This window comes from Dipodomys ordii, unplaced genomic scaffold (assembly GCF_000151885.1).
Source record: "Dipodomys ordii isolate 6190 unplaced genomic scaffold, Dord_2.0 Scaffold4, whole genome shotgun sequence".
Classification (NCBI taxonomy): domain Eukaryota; kingdom Metazoa; phylum Chordata; class Mammalia; order Rodentia; family Heteromyidae; genus Dipodomys; species Dipodomys ordii.
The window spans coordinates 25,853,831-25,873,550 of NW_012267220.1; the positions used below are offsets into that span (position 1 = coordinate 25,853,831).

The 19,720-nt window shown below is 36.7% G+C and overlaps 1 protein-coding gene across 1 annotated transcript; it reads right to left on the reverse strand.

Annotated features, from left to right (window-relative positions):
- Nucleotides 1-4,564: 4,564 nt before the first annotated feature.
- Tex15 (testis expressed 15) lies at nucleotides 4,565-19,572 on the reverse strand. The gene is made up of 4 exons (XM_013024832.1): nucleotides 12,673-19,572; nucleotides 9,507-9,565; nucleotides 7,414-8,441; nucleotides 4,565-6,247 (listed from the first exon to the last, which is right to left on the reverse strand). Exons 1-4 carry the CDS (start codon nucleotides 19,555-19,557, stop codon nucleotides 6,210-6,212), a joined length of 8,010 nt encoding a protein of 2,669 aa, XP_012880286.1. The 5' UTR covers nucleotides 19,558-19,572; the 3' UTR covers nucleotides 4,565-6,209.
- Nucleotides 19,573-19,720: the final 148 nt, after the last annotated feature.

The window sequence follows — 19,720 nt, forward strand, 5'->3', positions numbered from 1 at the left end:
GGACTGGGAATGTGGCTTAGTGGTAGAGTGCTTGCCTAGCATGCATGAAGCCCTGGGTTCAATTACTCAGTACCACATAAACAGAAAAAGCCCGAAGTGGTGCTGTGAGTCAAGTGGTAGAGCAAAAAGCAGCTCAGGGACAGTGCTCAGGCCCTGAGTTCAAGCCTGAGGACTGGCAAAAAAATGTTAGAAGATGTGGTTAGGGCTAGGGCAAGTAGTTAAGTTTGAAAATAATGCTTCTGTGTTGGGCAACTGTGGCTCAAGCTTGTAATCCTAGCTACTCCAGAAACTGAGACTAGAGGATCACAGTTCGATGCTAGCCTACGAGAACAAATCCAGGAAACTATCTCCAACCAACCAATAAAAGCTGTGTTGGAGGTGTGGTTCAAGTAGAAGAGGGCCAGGAGTAAGCAAGAAAGCTGAGCAAGAGCACAAGGTAAAGCCCCAGTGTGAAGACACACTCAATGTGTGTCTGTGTCAATACACAGAGCATAAAACTCAAAAAACGTAGCAAAAACTAACAAGTAATCAAATTAAAAATGGGCAAATAATCTGAATAGCCCACCTCTCAAAACAAAAATAATGCAAAAAGCCAACAAATGAGCCGGGCGCCGGTGGCTCATGCCTGTAATCCTAGCTACTGAGGAGGCTGAGATCTGAGGATCACAGTTCAAAGCCAGCCTGGGCAGAAAAGTCCGTGAGACTCTTATCTCCAATAAACCACTAGAAAACCAGAAGTGGCGCTGTGGCTCAAGCAGTAGAGTGCTCACCTTGAGCTCAAGAGTACAGGGATAGCGCCCAAGCCCAGATTTCAAGCCCCACGACCGACCCAAAAACAAAAACAAAAAAACTAACAAATGTGTGGGGAAATAAAGCTATCATGAGTCATCATGGAAAGTTGCAAAGCAAAACTACACCATTTTGCCATAGTTAGAACGGCTGTTTCCAAAAGAATATCATCAAAAGAAAAAAATTCTGGTAAGGATGTGGAGAAAGAGAAATCCCTATGCACTATTAGTGAGAGGGAAGATTAATAATTACAGAGAATAGTCTGGAAGTTTCTTGGAAAGCTAAAAGTAGATCTATGATATGATAGCTATTGATTTCTGGGTGTATATCTAAAGGGAATAAAATCAGCAGATCGCTCTTACGTCCATGGTTCATTGCTTCATGTGTCCTAGAACTAAGATATGAAATCAGCTTAGGAATCCATCAACAGATAAGGAAAACCTGGCATATGCCAAGTGCTGGTGGTTTACATCTGTATTCCTAACTACTGAGGAAGCTGAGACCTAGGGAGCATGGTTCTAAGCTAGCCTAGGCAGAAATGTCCAAGGGACTCCATCTCCAATTAACTAAAAAAAAAAAAAAGATGGATTGAGGAGTGGCTCAAGTGATGAATCCAGGCCATGAGCAGAAGAAACAGACAGAGTCCAACCCACCGTTTCAGCAACTACCCCCATCCCCTACCCTCTGCCCCCGCCCCGCACACACGTACACACGCGCATGCAGAGGAACAGGTATATCATAGAGTATTTCTCATTTATAGGAGTATAAAATTCTCCCATTGATAGCAAAATCCATGGAACTGGAGGGTGTTAAGCCAGACACAAGTATTATATGTTCTTATGAAGAAGATTAAAAACAGTTGATCTGAATGTAAAATAGTGAATGATTACTAGAAGCTGATAAGGAAGGGTTAAAGGAGGATGGATACAGGCTCCCACCTGTAATCCTAGCTACTCAGGAGGCTGAGATCTGAGGATCATGGTTCAAAGCCAGCCTGGGCAGGAAAAGTCCGTGAGAGTCTTCAGCTCAAGGCCAGCACTCTTACCACTGGAGCCACAGCAGCATTTCTGCTTTTCTGGAGATAAAAGACGTAAGAGCTCAGGGACTGCACCCAGGCCCAGATTCAAGCCCTGGGACCGACCAAAAAAAGGCTGGAATTCATACTGTATATATGTGTATTTGTATGTGTGCAATGAAATATACAGAACTCGACTTTATTTGTGAAAGTAATACAAATAAAAAATTAAAAAAAAAGAATACCAGGGGCTGAGAAGGTGGCTCAGTGGTAGAGTGCTTGCCTTGCATGCATGAGGCCCTGGGTTTGATTCCTTAGCATCACATAAGCAGAAAAAGCCAGAAGTGGCGCTGTGGCTCAAGTGGTAGAGGAGAAGCCTTGAGCTGAAGGACAGTGCCCAGGCCCAGAATTCAGGCCCCATGATCGATTAGAGAAACAAAAAACAAAAAAAATTCTATTGGAGGAAGGGATAACATGATGGCTTCCCTTCAGCTTCTGCAGTCTGGCAGTAGCAGGGAAAGTCAAATGATGGTAGACAGGACAAAGATTTGAGTGCAATATCAGGTGTTACAGCTAAAAAAACCCCCGTAATTTGGGCTGGGAAGGTGGCTCAGTGGTAGAGTGCTTGCCTGGCATGCATGAGGCCCTGGGTTCGATTCCTCAGGACCACATAAGCAAAAAAGAAAAAAAAACGGGAAGTGGCGCTGTGGCTCAAGTGGTAGAGCACTAGCCTTGAGCTGAAGTACAGGGCCCAGGCCTAGAGTTGAGGCCCCACGACTGGAACAAAAACAAAAAAAACCCCGTAATTCTTAAAATTGCTTTCCTCTTTGCTTCTGGTGTGTGTGTGTCTGTGTGTGTGTGTGTCTGTGTCTGTGTGTGTCTGTGTCTGTGTGTCTTCTGTGGAAAATACCCATCAGTCTCCAGTGCTAATTATCATGATATGTCACTTCTAGATTTACCAGAAATATTCTTAATTTTATTCTGTTTGCCTGACTTTTGGTCAAAGAATCCTTTTCTTTTACAGAAGAAAAGGTAGGAGGATATGTGTTTGAGTTCTGACCAGGCAAAGTTAGCAAGACTAGTTCAAAACTAAGACGCAAACCAAAAGTGTTAGTAGGCAGAATGACACAGTGGTAGAGGAGCTCAAGTCTCCAAGTTCAGTCCTCAATACCGAGAAGAAAAAAAGCCACAAAACAAAACATGGTACATTTTGTTCCTTCACATTTTGTGTGTGTGTGTGTGTGTGTGCGTGCTGGTCCTGGGGCTTGAACGAACGCAGATCCTGGGTACTGTCTCTGAGCTGCTTTTGCTCAAGATTAGAGCTCTACCACTTGAGCAACAGCTCTGCTTCCAGCTATTTTGGTAGTTTCATTGGAGGTAAGAGTCTCACAAACTTTCCTTTCCAGATTTGCTTCAAACGGTGATCCTCAGATCTCAGCCTTCAGAGTAGCTAGAATTACAGGCTTAAGCCAATTAAAAAGGCTCTAATGGTACTAAGAGATCAGAGACTCATTAAAAGACTAAATGTAATGATTTTACCAGATATGAGTTAAAAACAAACAAAAAACAAGGCTGGGCACTAGAGGCTCATGCATATAAGTACTTGAGACATAGAGACTGGGAGAATTTTCATTTTTTTGCCAGGCAAAAAGTTCACAAGATCTCCATCTTGATCAGAAGCTGGGTATGATGACCTGGGTGCTAATGGCTCTTGCCTATAATTCTATCTACACAGGAGGCTGAGATCTGAGGATCAAGGTTTGAAGTCAATGTGGGCAGGAAAGTCCAGGAGACTTTTTCTTTTTCCTCTCTGTGCCAGTAGGTCAGAAGTAGAGGCCAGGCAATGGTTCAGGGCTACAGTTTGCTCTGGCATGGGACACTATGAAAAGCCCAGGGGGCAGGCCTGCCATAAATCCAACCCATGCATCACTCAGAAAAAGCTGTAAGTGGCACTGTGGCTCAAGTGGTAGAGTTCTAGCCTTGAGTACAAAGAGCTCAGGGATAGTGCCCCAGCCCTGAGTTCAAGCCCCAGGATTGGCGAAAGAAAAAAACAAAAGCTGGTCATGGCCACATGAGTCATCCTAGCTAAAAAAGAAATGTAAATAGGAAGATCCCAAGTCAGGTTAGCCCTGAGCAAAAATACCAGAGCAAAAAGGGGTGGAGGTGATGTGCTTAACAAGTGCAGTAGCCCAATACTGTCAAAGTTCAAATTCCTGCACCACCGAAAACCAAAACTATGCTTAAAATACTTTTATACCGATATTAAATCTCACCTGTATAAAATACTGTTTTAGAAGGCTTTTCTCATTGGAAAAATGGTCTCAAGAGCCTTCTATTTGTTGAGATTCATTGATACTTATTTCCTCAAAGAAGCTTTCCCCAAACAAGTCATTTTTCTACTTCATTACTTGGTTCTTAGTCTCTGTTTTTCCCCCCAACATTATCACTTCTGATGTGAAATTTACTTCCATGCCTATTATAGTCTTTCTGGACTGGAACTAGATCACATGAGGTCTTTGGCTTGCCATAGGCAAGTCGTAAAGTTTGTAGGTGTGAGGGAAAGGAAGAAGGGGAAGGTAAGGAATTGGAGAAAGGGGTCCTCTGACATTTATCTAAAGAAGACAGTCCCATTGTGGGTTTTTACATAATGAGTATATGCAAACAAAAGATTTTTTAAGAAACAAAAAAATTGGAGAAAATTTAGTTTATTCAAATAATTCTTCAAGTTCCAAAACAGAATTTACAAACAAGCAGGTTTTTTGCTTATACTGTTTGATCAATTTTTATTTGTTCTACTTGTATTTTTAGAAAACATGTCGTTGAGGGAAAAACAGGAATACACTCTAGTTTTTCATAATTTGTCAAAGAGCAGATTTTTAATGCAACTGATATTTAAGATAACAAATTTTTGAAGAAATTAAAACCTGTGAAATACAAATATCACAAAGGCATTATCAATAGAATATAAAAGTTGTTAAAGAGTATCTGAGTGTGTAACTTTTCGCTTACCACATTTTAAATAAATAACTGTGATCTTTCCATAACCAAAAAAACTAAATGGCTGAGACAAAGTCACTTCTTGAATAACAGATAACATGACCACTTTCATCCATGGTTCAGGAGTTCTGGCTTTGACAGATTATTTTCAAATACAACAAGTGAAAAATTACATTATTTTAAGGCTGCCATAATTCTGTCATCTTATTTCCCACTTCTTTCAGTTACTGTTTTGCTTTAATTTTCTCCTTACAAAGTTCTGCATATGTTGGCAAATTTAAGTTTTTTGAATTCCATGCTATTTGGCTAATGTGACTGAAGAGACAACCTGTTGATTCTCAAGAGTCTGAATTGAAAATGAGTCTGTAGTAAACAATAATCTTGATTATTTTCATTATACTCTCTTTGAAGAGACCTGTGCCAGATAATATAAAGCATTTCTTCTTAATGCATTCCTCCAACAAGAAGTTGTAGGGAAAAGCATTGCAAACTTTTGCTAACTGGTTAGATTTAGCCAAAGTAAAATTCTTATGATATTTATGGGGTAGCTGTCATTTACTCAGTTATGAAGGCTTTTTCTGAGATTTTAAAACAGGAATGATTCTTAACAAAGTTCTGTATGGACAAGACAGGACTCAACACTAGTTACAGCCTATATCTTGTTGTCTGGTAAATAGTATTACTAAAGCGTTTTTGCAGAATGTTGAAAATGAATAAAAAATAAAACCAGAACATTAAAAACTTGTTATTTATGAAGAACTATTATGGCTAAGTGTGCATAAACATATTCTCTATTTATGTGCTAAAAGAACCATTCAAATTGTGAAATACAAATACAAAAGATCTTGTGGAGAGGGCTCTTGTGGAGACATAAAAAGTGCTTCAATTTCAATATTAATCAACTAAAATTGTTTCCTATGTAAAGGTTCAAAATATCTCTACCTCAGGAAACACTGAGAATATGCAACCAAATTTTTTTTCTGAGTAAAAATAAGATACTGAAATTAAAAGAGCTAACTATATACAGAATTGTAAATTACAGGAACAGTGTCAAGAATAATCAAATTATTACTTTGAAACTAATCTGAGAATTCCTAATTTTCATCTCAAAAAAGTCACATAATAATGTTTTAAAAAATAAAAACTCTGCTTTGAAGATTTTTACCACTGACATTTAACCTTAATAATATTGAATGATGCTGAGTTAACTTCCTTTATAGTTGCCAATATAATTTTGTTTTTTTCAGATGTTAGGAATTAAAATTCCCCATTATCTTATGTGAACATTATTGCACTTTATACAAAGGGCTGTATGATTTATATACAATATTTGCATATATTTAAAAACATCAAATTAAAAAATATTTAGATAAAAATACTTGGAAAAATGTGTTCAATATCCTTTACTTCAATGTCCTGGCTGAAAGGATTTCTCTTGCCATGAATCTAGAAAAAAAAAAGCCATAAAGATCTAAGATAAGTTAATAATTTGTACTAGTTATGTATAATAGTATACTGGAAAGAACCTGAGATTTAGAGCCAAATATATCAGAATTCAAATTAATTTGCTGTTTACTAGCCAACAGGATCCTGCATTAATTAAGGCTCTCCAAGGATTAAGTAGCCTCATGTGTAAAAATACAGTATCTCTATTACAGGTATCCTGGGAGAATTCAATGTAATAAAGGACATTAATGTTCTTGCCACACATGGCTCTATTAAGCACTTTCTTTTAGTTCCATTTTCAGGTGAATACAACAGTGTTGAATACAGTGTTGAGAAAACAGTGATAAATGGATCAATGGGACTTTGATCTTTTTTGGGGATGCAGGTACTATGTGAGAGATGATATTTTTTTCTGGTCTTAGGGCTTGAACTCAGGGCCTGGGCACTGTCCCTGAGCTTCTTTTGCTCAAGGTTAGCACTCTACCATTTGAGCCACAGTGCCACTTCTGGCCTTTTCTGTTTCTATGGTACTGAGGAATTGAACCCAGGGCTTCATGCATGCTAGGCAAGCACTCTACCACTAAGGCCACATTCCCAGCCACGTGGAATTCTTTACTTATACAAGTTTATATGATGCAGTTTTAAAAACTGTCATTAAAAATGTTTAAAAAGATGGGCACTGGTGGCTCAGGAGGCTGAGATCTAAGAATAGTTGTTCAAAGCCAGCCTGGCCAGAAAAAACTGAGACTCTCATCTCCAATAATACACTTTAAAAAAAGCTAAAAGAGAAGCTGTGGATCAAATTGTAGAGTGCTAGCCTTTAGCAAAAGAAACTCAAGCACAGAGTTCAAACCCTAGGACCAATATACATATACAAAAATGTTTACAAATCCTTTAGTGGTTGCGTAACTATATGGATTTAGCTGTAATTATTTAATTATTTCCTAAAGTTGGGTTTTATTGAAGGATATATTAGCAAAGACGTATTACCAGTTTTTATTTTCTTAATAATCTTTTGATGGCCAGATTTCCAACAACACAAACTCTGCTGAAATATGAGCAATTCTGTAATTCTACACAGAATATTAAATTTACAACTAAAATTCATCTATAGAAACAGATGAAGTTAAAAGTAAAAGCTCATCAAAACAAACATTAAAACTCACCGTACGTCCAAGGAACTTGTGGAAGTGCACCTGCATTAGGAGGGTATCGGTACACAGCTTGTGGTAATGGTTGATAAGAAGCATATTGTGAAAAAGCAGGTTGTTGAAAATTGTAAGAAATAGGCATCTGAGGTCGAAAGTATCCATTTTCTAATACAAATGCATTTGCTTGTGGCTGCTCAGCAAAGTAACTAAAATACTGGGAGTACTGAAGACTAGAATGTGTGTTTTGAACAGTATTTGTAATTGTAGTAAAAATTCCAGGTGGTGGTGGCTGTACTTCATATGACGTTACTCCTTGGTATGTGTGGGTAATGGCACTGCCATTGCTGCTGCTGTATTGATAAACATAACAAGCATAGTACGGATATGAAGTCCCAAATGAGTACTCAGAAGAATTATATATTGAGGTGCATTCAGATTGTGCATGTTCATTCCAGGATGTGTCAGCTGTCTGATCCAGAGTTTTAGGATGTTCTTCATCTTGTCGTTCAGAAAAAGAGTATTCTGCTGTGTGACTAACATCAATTGAGCTCCTAGGTGCTCCAAAAGGTACTGTACTAGGATTCAATCTATCCTTCATATGCTGAGACTCAGTTGTTACAGGCTGTGTTTTCTTTACTTGTAGAACAGGAATTTTGTTCTGAATATAGATGGGTTCTGGAGACGTGGTACTTGTACAATCTTTAATAGATAAATTTATTATCTTATTGTCTTGATGTTCAAAGATTGTATCATTCAAATCCAGATTGGTATATATATCCCTGGCAGAATGGAGAGAAGCCTCAGAAACCACTGTTGAATTTAAGTTTTCCTGTTGTCCAGCGAGGTATTCTGAAACATCAGATGAACTATCTGTCAAATCTATTTTGCTTTCTGACTTTGATGTACCACTCTCTTGTAGATTCTTTAAAGGTAAAAGTGAGCCAGATACTGATTTTTTCAGTTCATCTTTTTTTGAAGATACATAGTTTCTTTTCAAACTTGATCCTGGTTCATTTTCACTCTTGGACTGAAAATTTGCAATCCTATAAATTTAACACATACATACAAACATTTTTAAATATACAGTTGAAATATGTATTTGGTATTTTTATTTTCAGGAGCAGGGTTAAGATTGACATTTTCCCAAATTATTAGGAGTATACAAGTAATACTGTCCTGGTTTTATTCAACTGGCCTTTGAAATATCAATTTGCCATATTAAAACACCTTTTTTTTTCTGTTGGTTGTGGGGCTTAAACTCTGGGCCTAGCACTGTCCCTCAGCTCTTCAGCTCAAGGCCAGGGCTCTACCACTTGAGCCACAGCGCCACTTTCAGTTTTTCTAGTGGTTTATTGGAGATAAGAGTCTTATGGACTTTCCTGCCCAGGCTTGCTCTGAACTGCAATCCTCAGATCTCAGCCTCCTGAGAAGCTAGGATTACAGGCATGAGCCACAGGCACCCAGCTTAAAACATCCTCTTATGAAAATAGTATACTTATAGTATGTGTACATTTGTATGTACACATACAAATGTGTACATTAATTAATGTACATTAATAATGGTGCCCTGCTTTAGTTGGCAATTTGTACTTCTATAACCCATTTTGAAATCTTGCTAGTGTGTAAAACCCACAAGTTAAAAAAAAAAGCACTTGTCCTTTATGTTTCTTTTACAATACTATTCATTTGTTAATGCCAAAAATGCACTGAAAATCTGAAACAAACTTTATTTCTTCTTTTCATATCCCATGTCCTTTAAGTTATATGGTTGATCCAGCAGTTACATGAATAATTACTCTTGTCCCTTACTACTTGACCAAATTTGTTTAGTTTTAATTCAGAGATGGCTGATAATTCTTTTTTTTTTTTATTTGTGAAAATACTGTACAGAGGGGTTACAATTGCATGGGCAGGATAATGCGTACATTTCTTACCAAGCATTGCAGCCTCCTCCTTTGTTTACCCTTCTCACCTCCCAGCCTCCCCCCTCCCCCCCACCCCCCCCCCCCCCCCCTCCCCCCCCCCCCCTTCCCCCCCCCCCCCCCCCACCGACGTTGTAAAGTTCGTTTTGGACATGACAACTAGTACTTCTGGCTGATAATTCTTACCTTGGAGAACTAGATGCTGCTATTTTTCTGCTGATTTTTGTTACATCATTCATGCTAACCTATGTTTAAAAGACACAAAGAAAATCTATATTACTTAAGAGAAACTATACAAGTCCCCTCCATTTTCCTAAAAAGTGACTCTTTGCTTTCCATATTTCACATGTTTGCAATAATTTTGTTTTTAAAGAAATTTACAATATTCTGAACTCTATTATAAAACTAATCTTGGGGCTGGGAAGGTGGCTTCAGTGGTAAAGCACTTGCGCTTGCCTTGCATGTATGAGGCCCTGGGTTCGATTCCTCAGCACCACATAAGCAAAAAGAAAAAAGCTGGAAGTAGCGCTGTGGCTCAAGTGGCAGAGCGCTAGCCTTGAGCTGAAGAGCTGAGGGACAGCACCAAAGACTAGAGTTCAGGCCCCACGATTGGACCCCCCAAAAAATAAATAAATAAAAAATAAAACTAATCTTGGAGTTTTTTTTTTTCTTTTTGTCGGACATGGGGGTTGGACTCTGGGCCTGGGTGCTGTTCCTGAGCTCTTCAGCTCAAGGCCAGTGCTCTTGAGCCACAGCACCACTTCTGGTTTTCTGGCCGTTTGCCGCTTATTAGAGATAAGAGTTTCACGGACTTTCTTTCCTGCCTGGGCTGGCTTTGAACCATGATCCTCAGATCTCAGCCTCCTTAGTAGCTGGGATTATAGGTATGGGCCACTGGCACCCAGCTAATCTTGGAGTTCTTATGATGCTCTCTTGTTAGTACACAGTAACTGAGTCCATCAATTCTTTAAGTAATTCTGTCAAACACAAGTTGAACATCTCTAATTCAAAAACCTCAATTCCAAAACCTTTTGATCCTGAATATGATATTGGAAGTGAAAACTATCAAACAATGAAGGTTTCTGTTCAATGAGTAAAATTTAAAAGATTGAAAAAAATGTACCTTTAGGCTATAAAGTATATGAAGTATACATGAATTTTGTGTTTGGTTACTTTGGTTCCATTCCCATGATATCTCAATCTCATTACATATATACAAATATTCCCAAATAGGAAAATAATGAAATAATTTTAGTGCTAATAAGTTTGGATTATAAATGATCAACTGCACTGAGTTTCCATTTTATTTTATAAAATTGTACCCTCCTCCTTTAACTCCTTTCTTATTCTATAAAATAGCACCTATCTAATCGGTGGCAGACATCACTTGTAATTATATTCAGAATCTTTTCACCTTTTGTGTTTCTTCTTCTTCTTTTTGTCAGTTATGGGGCTTAAGCTCAGGGCCTGGACCCTGTCCCTAATCTTTTCTGCTCAAGGCTAGAGCTCTACCACTTCGGGCCACAGCTCTACTTATAGTTTTTTGATGGTTTACTGGAGGTTAAGAGTCTCATGGACTTTTCTGCCGGGGCTGGCTTTGAACTGTGATCCTCAGATCTCAGCCTCCTGAGTAGCTAGGATTACAGGTGTCAGCCTATAATACTAGTCCTTTTTATCTTTTATAACACTGGAAAAAAAAACCGTATTTCAGATGACCTTGTATTTCAATATGTAAAGAACAAAGCTCAAACATTTTAGGCCTATATTTAATACATACATGTTGTACTGAAATATATATCCTTTGTAAATGATATTTAAAAAAAACCCAACAATTGTGTGCAGTCAAGGTTTCATATTCAATTTCTAGCACCCTCCCCTGACACTCAAGAAGGTTGTTCTATCTGAAATGTAATTTTTCAGTGATTTAAAAGATAAAAAGATTCTCAGTATAGTTTAGCAGGACTGCTAGTTTTCAGTCCTGTTATCTCCTTGATCACTGAAAAAAATTAGCTGTGGATATAGTGAGGTAGTGTGCCTGCTTAACATTTGTGAGTCCCAGGTTTGATCCTGAACACCATACAATAAATAACATTCAGTACTCGTTAACTAAATAATAGTGCAGATACTCTAAGGTTTTGATAAAGAATGAGGTAAAATATGTGTATGCTATGTAAATTTTTTTTGTCAGTCAAGGGGCTTGAACTCTGGGCCTGGGCACTGTCCCTGAGCTCTTCAGCTCAAGACTAGCACTTACCACTTGAACCACAGCACCATTTCCAGTTTTCTGGTGGTTAACTGGAAATAAGAGTCTCATGGATTTTATGGCTTTGAACTGCAATCCTCAGATCTCAGCCCCCTGAGTAGCTAGGATTACAGGTCTGATCTACCAGCGCCCGGCTAAATTTGTTAAAATTTATACAAGACTTTTACTAACTTCTTGATAGTCATCTAATTAAAAAAATCTGCTCTGTTTTATTATTTGGATAATGGTCAACTACACAGACTTTTGCCACTTTTTAATGTTTAAGAAATTGGGCAAAGACTTGTTATACACAGCTACTCATTAAGTATCCAATCATTTCCAGGAATCACATTCATACTATTTCCTAGAAGGTTATTAATTTCTCCAGTTTTTACATTAAAATTTACATTTAGAAAGTAGACTTTTCAGGGTATCTGATTTATATCATTTCTGCTTAAGTAGGAATTATTTTATATAATACTTTAGTTAGCAAAGTAAGTTAGCAAGCCAACATGTAAAACATTCTCAACATCTATATTCCATAAATTGTGAGAGTGAACTTATTCTCAAATATAAGCCAGCAGTGGTGGCTTATGCCTACTCAGAGGTAGACATCTATCAATGTTCAAAGCAAGCTTGGGGAAAAAAATTCTCAAAAAATTCTCAACCAGTAGGAAGCTGGACATGATTTTTTTTTTTTGGGTCTGGTCGTGAGGCCTTAAACTCTGGGCCTGGGCACTGTCCCTCAGCTCTTCCGCTCAAGGCTAGCACCCTACCACTTAAGCCACAGTGCCACTTCTGGCTTTATCTGCTTATGTGGTGCTGAGGAATTGAACCCAGGGCCTCATGCATGCAAGGCAAGCGCTCTACCACTGAGCCACCTTCCCAGCACCTGGACATGATTTTTACATGCTTATATTCCCAGCTACATGGGATACTAAAGAGGAGGATCATGGTTCAGGCTGACTCAGCATGAATGAAGATTAGGAGCATGGCTCAAGTGGGAGAGTGTCTGTCTAATAACTGTAAAGCCAATGAGTTCAAACCTTAGTACCTTCAAAAATAACAAAAACCAAGAAAACACTGGATTTCATTTGAAAATATTCATACCTTTTGCTTTTTACAACTGGAAACTTTAGTAGTAGTCTCATTTTCCTGAGAGTCTTCACATTTATCTATAGCAATAGGTCGTTTTTTAGTGGGATGTGACATGGTTTTCATTAGACACTCTGAAATTGAGGGGGTTTTTAAAGAAGTACTGGGTTTGATATTTTCCTCACGTTTTGTAATATCAACATTTATCTTTTCTTTTCTCTTTAGTTGGGATGTATCCTTTCTGTTATGTAGTATTTGGTGAAGAATAAATGAAGTGGTTAATTTAGCATCTTTAGCACATATAATCTTCATATATTCAATTGTTTTCATGACTTTTGTAATATGAGCTACTTTTCCTAAATCTTTTTGAGGGACAGACATTGTACTTTTGAGTAACATAGAAAACTGACTGTAGTTATGTTCTAACTCTGTCACAGTGTTTCCATAATTTATGGATGCTATACATGGCACAAAGTCAATATATGTGGAAATGGAATACTTAGATGTTACCACAAGCTTTTTAATTTCTGAAAGCTCATTAAGTTCTCTTGAGAACAAGTGAAGAGCATATGAACAATTAACAGCTCCATTATATTTATAGATAATATCCAGGTCTTCCATAACTCCAGAAATAGCAGTCTCTATCACTTTCCAAAGGCAACCTGTTGCACCTTCATTAAGAAATGAGAATGAAGCCATCTTTTCTTGGCAGTGAATCAGCTGAGGAAGAAGTGACAGATCAAACCAAAGCATACCTCGAAATCTCTGGTTATTTAATTTCTTTGCCATTGAGTTTTTAAGAAAGTGAACTGTTTCTGAGAGCATGACAATTTCAATATATGTTTCAATGGCTGCAGGTTTTAAAATTATAGCCCCCTTGTTGTCATTTCTCAGTACATCCAAAATATTTTCTTCTGTGATAAAAATATTATCTATGTTATCTTCTTGCAGTATCTGGAAGTATTTTTTTAAAATTTCTAAGTGATCTGTACATCTCAAAGTGAGTTCTTGTAATTTCTTTACGTCTGCAAATTCAGCTTGATCCAGTATTTCACTAATACAACAAATATCTGGGCGTGAGAACAAAGTACTGTTAAGGCTAGAGTTTTCTGTCATAATGACATCATCTGACTTTCTGGAAAAAATTACAGTATCTTCATCAAGCCCAATACTGGAAGTTGGTTCATTGTTTAAGCCATTAGACAAGGTATCATATATACTCTGTAGCTTAGAAAAAGCACATTCATTCATTTCAAGGATCACCTCTTTGTTCTTTTGTGAGTTTTTACTGAAAGAGTACCTCTTCGCTTTCCAAACAAGATTCTTCGCAGCATCAAAACAGATATGTTCCAAACCATAAAGAGAAGTTTTTATACTTGCTTCCTCATTGTTTTTGATAAAATTAACTTTTGAGGCAATCATTTCTATGATAATCCAGAAATGGTCTTGTTTTCCTGTATATGAGTGAACTTTAGGAGAGTCCCCATGAATATCAATCAGCTTTAAAGTACTTTTCTTTAAGATTTCTAGGTCTCCTAAACTATCTCCAAGGTTAACTCCACAGGTAAATGGAATAGAAAGAGTAAAGTCGAAGCAATCAGAACGGTGTTTCATTATGGCTTCACATTCATTTATCTGTCGTTTGTATTTTAAGAATGCATAGTATGAACTATTTTCTCTTTTTGTTTCTGCCAGCAACTCAATTAATTGATTATGGTAACTCTGCAACTCATAGAATGCATTATATTTTAATCTTCCTTGAAAAGCAGGATAGAAATTGGACTGCAGTTGATAGCCACGTGGTCTGCTAAGTAGCTCACTGTACAATGTCTCATCATACCAAAGCAAGCTTCGGAATGTTGGTTCACCTTCTAAGAGCCTTTTTTTGTTTTTAATGAATTGAATGGTTTCCATCACCATTTGAAGTTCTACTAAAGTGTCAACAGCACATGGTTTTAATTTGTGCCTACAATTATTCCACAAGTTTTGTCCTACAAGCAATTCTCTTGAAATCAGTATTTGTTCAAGTGCACATGCTTGCTTTCTTTCAAAAGCTTCAACAAATAAAGGGAGAATATCTTGACAAACTTTAGTTTCCTTTTCAAGCATTTCCAAAGATGATGCTTCATCGGCCCTCTGCAAAATTTGAGATAGCTCTGCTATAAAAGACGTATGATTATCTGAGTGCTTTTCTTTTGACTGACTCATATATGATATAGGTGTCTTCTGAAGAATAGCTACTTTCGAGGTTTCAGAGTGGGTATGTGGAATAGGCATATGATTAGTTCTTAAAATGCTTGGTTTGGAAATACAGTCAGACTGAAAGTCATTACTGGCTTTAGTTTTCCCTTCTTTATTTCCTTTAGGCTGATGAGAATCTTTGTTATTCAAAGAGATTGCCTGTGGAATTTTATTCATAAGTAATGGATGAGAATCAGTCGATTTACTTGTTTTCAAACTTAAGTGAGATGGCTTAGTCTTTTGATTTTGATTTTCAATCCTAACAGGTGATCCTTCATACATGTTGCTTTTGTAAACTGAAATTACCTTTTCTGTTTGTTCTTTTCTAAATTTTGTGTCCTGAATATCATTCTGTGCAACACATGTTTTTGAAGACTCCTTTACATTACATTTTAAAGGCAGATCATCTTTGGAAGATAGCTTTTTCATGTTTTTCTCATATTTATTTTCTTCAATTACTGGCATTAGATCCAGTTCAGGATGCTCAGGAGGAACATTTGTTTCATTCATGTCTATGTGGAAACAATTACTTGAGAATTCTTTTGTCTTTACAAGACTGTTTCTATCACATATCTTCTGACAGTGGGATACATTAGGTGGTGTCATTATAGGATCTGTAGCAAACATTATCTGCTTATTCAAAGCAGACGTTGAAGATTCTCCTTCACTATATATTGTGGGAGTGGTAGATAAAAACTGAGGAATACTGTTCTTTTTTCCTGTTACCAAGCTCAGATTTAGTGGATCCATAATTCCTGTAATAATGCTTGATGTGGAACTCTCATTAGGAGCTGCCCATTCTACTACAGGAAAGATGACTTCATTTCTTTTACAACCAGATAAAGTAAGGTCATCTTGTTTGTAGACATCAGCATTAAAAACATGCTTCATTTCTGACTTTAAGAGTGAAGTAACCTTAATGTCAGCTTTCACCTTTGTGTGAGCTATACAAGTTGTATCACAATTTTTGTCAGTACCACAGCTTCCATTTTTTTCCTTTATGCAACTTAAAGACACTGAGTAACTTTCATTTATTTCTGCATTGGTTTCAGAATTATTTTCAGTTGCATCATTCATATTACCATGTATTGAATGGTTCTCAAGACTTTCATATTTATTGTTGGATAACTTTTTGTCAACATGTTCTTTTTCAGTTATTTTCTCATCTGGGTAAAGCAGATACTCAGTTTTTTCAGAAAAGGGATGAAGATCTGATGATGCTGGATTTCTGCTATCATCACATTCTGATTGACTTGTACTCTGGGAGGTAGAGGAGAGGAGCAACTGTGACTCAGGATGTTGTTCTTGATCACAAAGTTCTCTGTGAACACTGGTGTGACTTTTGGACACACTACTGGCCACTCTTTTCTTTGAAAAGCACTCCAGGATTCTGTCTCCATTTGTTTTATTAGACCTGTGCTTTGACATCCGGACTAATGATTTATCAGTGTCAAATCCTATAGCTCTTTTTTCTCCCTGTTTGTCACATTTCCTTTTGGAGAAAAAGTGCTTAGAATACAACCTTCTTTCAGAACTATAACCTTCAAGGTCACAACTCTCCCAGAAATTATTGCAAATTATTGCATATGCTTTCGGTAATGGGCCCTTTTTTATTTCTCCCACTTTAGATATAAGTTGTAAAGATGTATGAACTCTTCGATGAGCTTTTTTTAAATGAAGAACAGCTTTGTCTAGTTTCCTGGAAAGACGTTTGCTTTTACATAAAGATGCTTCACTATTTAGGATATCCAGGACATTCCTAATATTCCTTTCTGACCGTGAAAATGTTTTAATTCGTCCTTGGGATAATAAAGAGAAATGTTCAGATGAGTCTTGGCTAGTTTGCCTCTTCTTTTTACCACAAATTTCATGGTGTCGTAAATCTTTATTTGCTAGCTTTCTTTTGCTAATTCTTGATTCCATGCCTTTATTTCTAGTATCAGTAAAGTCATAATTTTTTGAATTTGTAGAGGAACATTTGTTCTCAATTACTGGTATGATGTTAGAATGTTCAGTAGACAAAAATTCACTGTTTGGTTTTTCTGTTGCATGATTCACATGAATGCTGTGACTCAAGTTAGATGAATAAGAGATTTGAAATTTACTTGCAAGTCTTGAATCTTGCATTAAATCATCAAGTTTATTTTCACAGGAGTAACTTGAATTTTCATCCAAAGACTGGGAATACATTTCAAATCCTGGAGTTCTTTCTTCATATATTTCTGGTTTTGTAACTTCATTTATACATTTGTAAAAATTATCATTAATTGTAAGAGAATCATCAGTATGATTAAATCCTGGCCTAAATAAGTTATTAGTAATTCTAATTTGTAGATCTGGGAGAACTGGATTCAGGAGCTCCCTTGTGGCTTTTGGGGTAGAGGAATAAACACAACCATTTTTCTTTAAATAAGGCTGCTCACTATTTTCTCTTGTGAAGGAAGCCTCTAGCTCTTCAAAACTGCTTCCAAAGAGACCTTCCCAGTCAATACGAGACTTCAGTATCTCATATGCATCTTCAATCTCATCATAAAGAACATTTCCATGGCTATGTATACCTTGTTGAAATAGAAAAGCATCATCATACTCTTCTGTTTCTATTTCAATCTCACTTTCCAATTCAAAATTTTGAAGAAATAAGTTCTCATCCACTGCTGGATAAAAGGAATCTTGTGAATTACCTTTATCCATATAAATTTCACAATCAGAAGCCTTATGTGTTACAAACAGACCAAAATCGGGACTCTTAGAAATACAAGTTTCATTCAACAGGAATTTCTGGTGATCTTCATGATTTGTGCTTAATGTAGAAATAGTAGTACTAGTTACTTGTACTGCAGCATTTGAGACATCTAATGAAGCAGTTGAATTTTCAGAAACTGTTGTGAAAGCCAAATTCTCTACATTTTTTCCAATATTTTGTGTATCTTTTTGTTTTATTACATCATCTTTGTTCTTTAGTAAACCAGTTTCTGCTGATATACCTCTTTTTCTCCAAATCAAATTAAATGCAGAAAATTCTTTAGGACTTGACATTTCTACTTGGTAGTTTTTATTCTCTACCTTCTTACTAATATTAGTGAAAAAATTGTGTGTATGAAAACCCTGCTTCTCACTCTCATATAACAGCTCTATATTGTTTTCTGAACATGAAACATATTCTTCTCTAGCTTCATTTTGATTTTCTTTATCATTATCGCCTTGTTCTATAAATTTAATATTCAGGTATATGTCATCATTTAAGTTAGCATTACAAAAGAGAATATGATCCTGGTATTCATTTTCAATATTAAGAGTTTCGTTGCAGTCTTTTTGAATGTTTTCTAATGACACTGTCTCATTTTCAGTTTTCTTCTGGACAGACATACATTCTTCAGTTGTGCTACGTTCTGAACTGTCAAGAGCAGTTTCAACTGCAGATGAAATAACTGTATCAACAAGTAGTTCTTTCATCTGGGGAATGTCTTTTGCTTCCTGGATAGCATCCGTAATAATATTAAAACAATTTTGATCTCTTTCTTCCAATTTCAGTTCTATCAGCTTTTGAGCAATGGTAAAACTTTGATGAATCCCACTGTCATACTCTAAAAAGTGTTGAAGATGCTTTGGGGAATGGCATTCTATACTTGGAGTACTATTACTTTCTAACTGCAATGCTAGGTCATCTACTTTATCCTTATCTTTTTTGGTAGAGATGGGAGATTTTGACAGTTCTACTTCTTCAGTTATTAATGTATTTTCATGGTTGTCCACTAACGAATCAAGCCTCTCATCCTCCTTGTATTCTTGGGGCAATGAAAGGCAATTATCAATTGGACTGATTTTTGTTTCATTAGTAAGATAATTATTAGTTTCATTCCACCAGGTTTGTCTTCCTTCATGTTTGGAACTATCTTCTGAGTCAATGAAGGTTCTTATTTTTCCAGTGTTCTCAATGTATTCATCTATGCTTCCTTTCTTTTGGAGTGGGGCAACTGTGGATATCTGATGACCAATCTGATGCATAGTAATGAAATTATAAGCCTGTGATTCCTGAGAGATGTGATCCTTAGATTCTCTTGTACAAGTATTCACTGATTTATAATAGTTATATGATTCATTGTTTTGTGTGCTTCTCTCTTTGGTTCTCTGTGCTTTCTCCTCACTGTGATTTTGGTTCTCAACTTCTGAAACTACATTTGACAAAGAAATTGGGAAATAAATTTTTCCTTGATCGCTATACTGTTCTACTATGACATTCTTATTAGATGGTATACAATCATAGTTCTCTGACATCATGCTGCGAGCCTGAGATTGTGAACCTTCAAAAGAACATGTGAAACAAGAAGTATCCAGACAATTAGCAAGAATAGTATCACCACTAGGTACAACTTCAGATGAGGCAGAAACTGTTGGTATAGATGACAGGTTTATTTCTGAACTAACGTGATCTAAATTTCTATCAATTGGTACACCATCACTTAAGCCTGTAATATTACTCTGCTTTCCCATGCTTTCTTCTCTCTTCATCAATCGTGGGTCTTTAATGAGTTTTGAAGTAATAACTGTACTTGAGGCAGTATTATTTTGTGGAAGAACAGGTGTAGAAATACTACTTAAAATACTTTTAAGGTATGTCAAATTTAACAAAAGGTCTTCATTACCACTTTCTCTGGGCATAAAAGACAGACTTGAATCAGGTACTTGAGAAGTGTCTCTGATTTCTGAACTGTTCTCTGATTGTCCACTATATGTGTCAAAATTAGAAATATTTCCATTTTGCACATTTCCATAGGAATTAGAAGGATCTGAGTTGGGAAGATTTATGTCTGAATTTAATGTA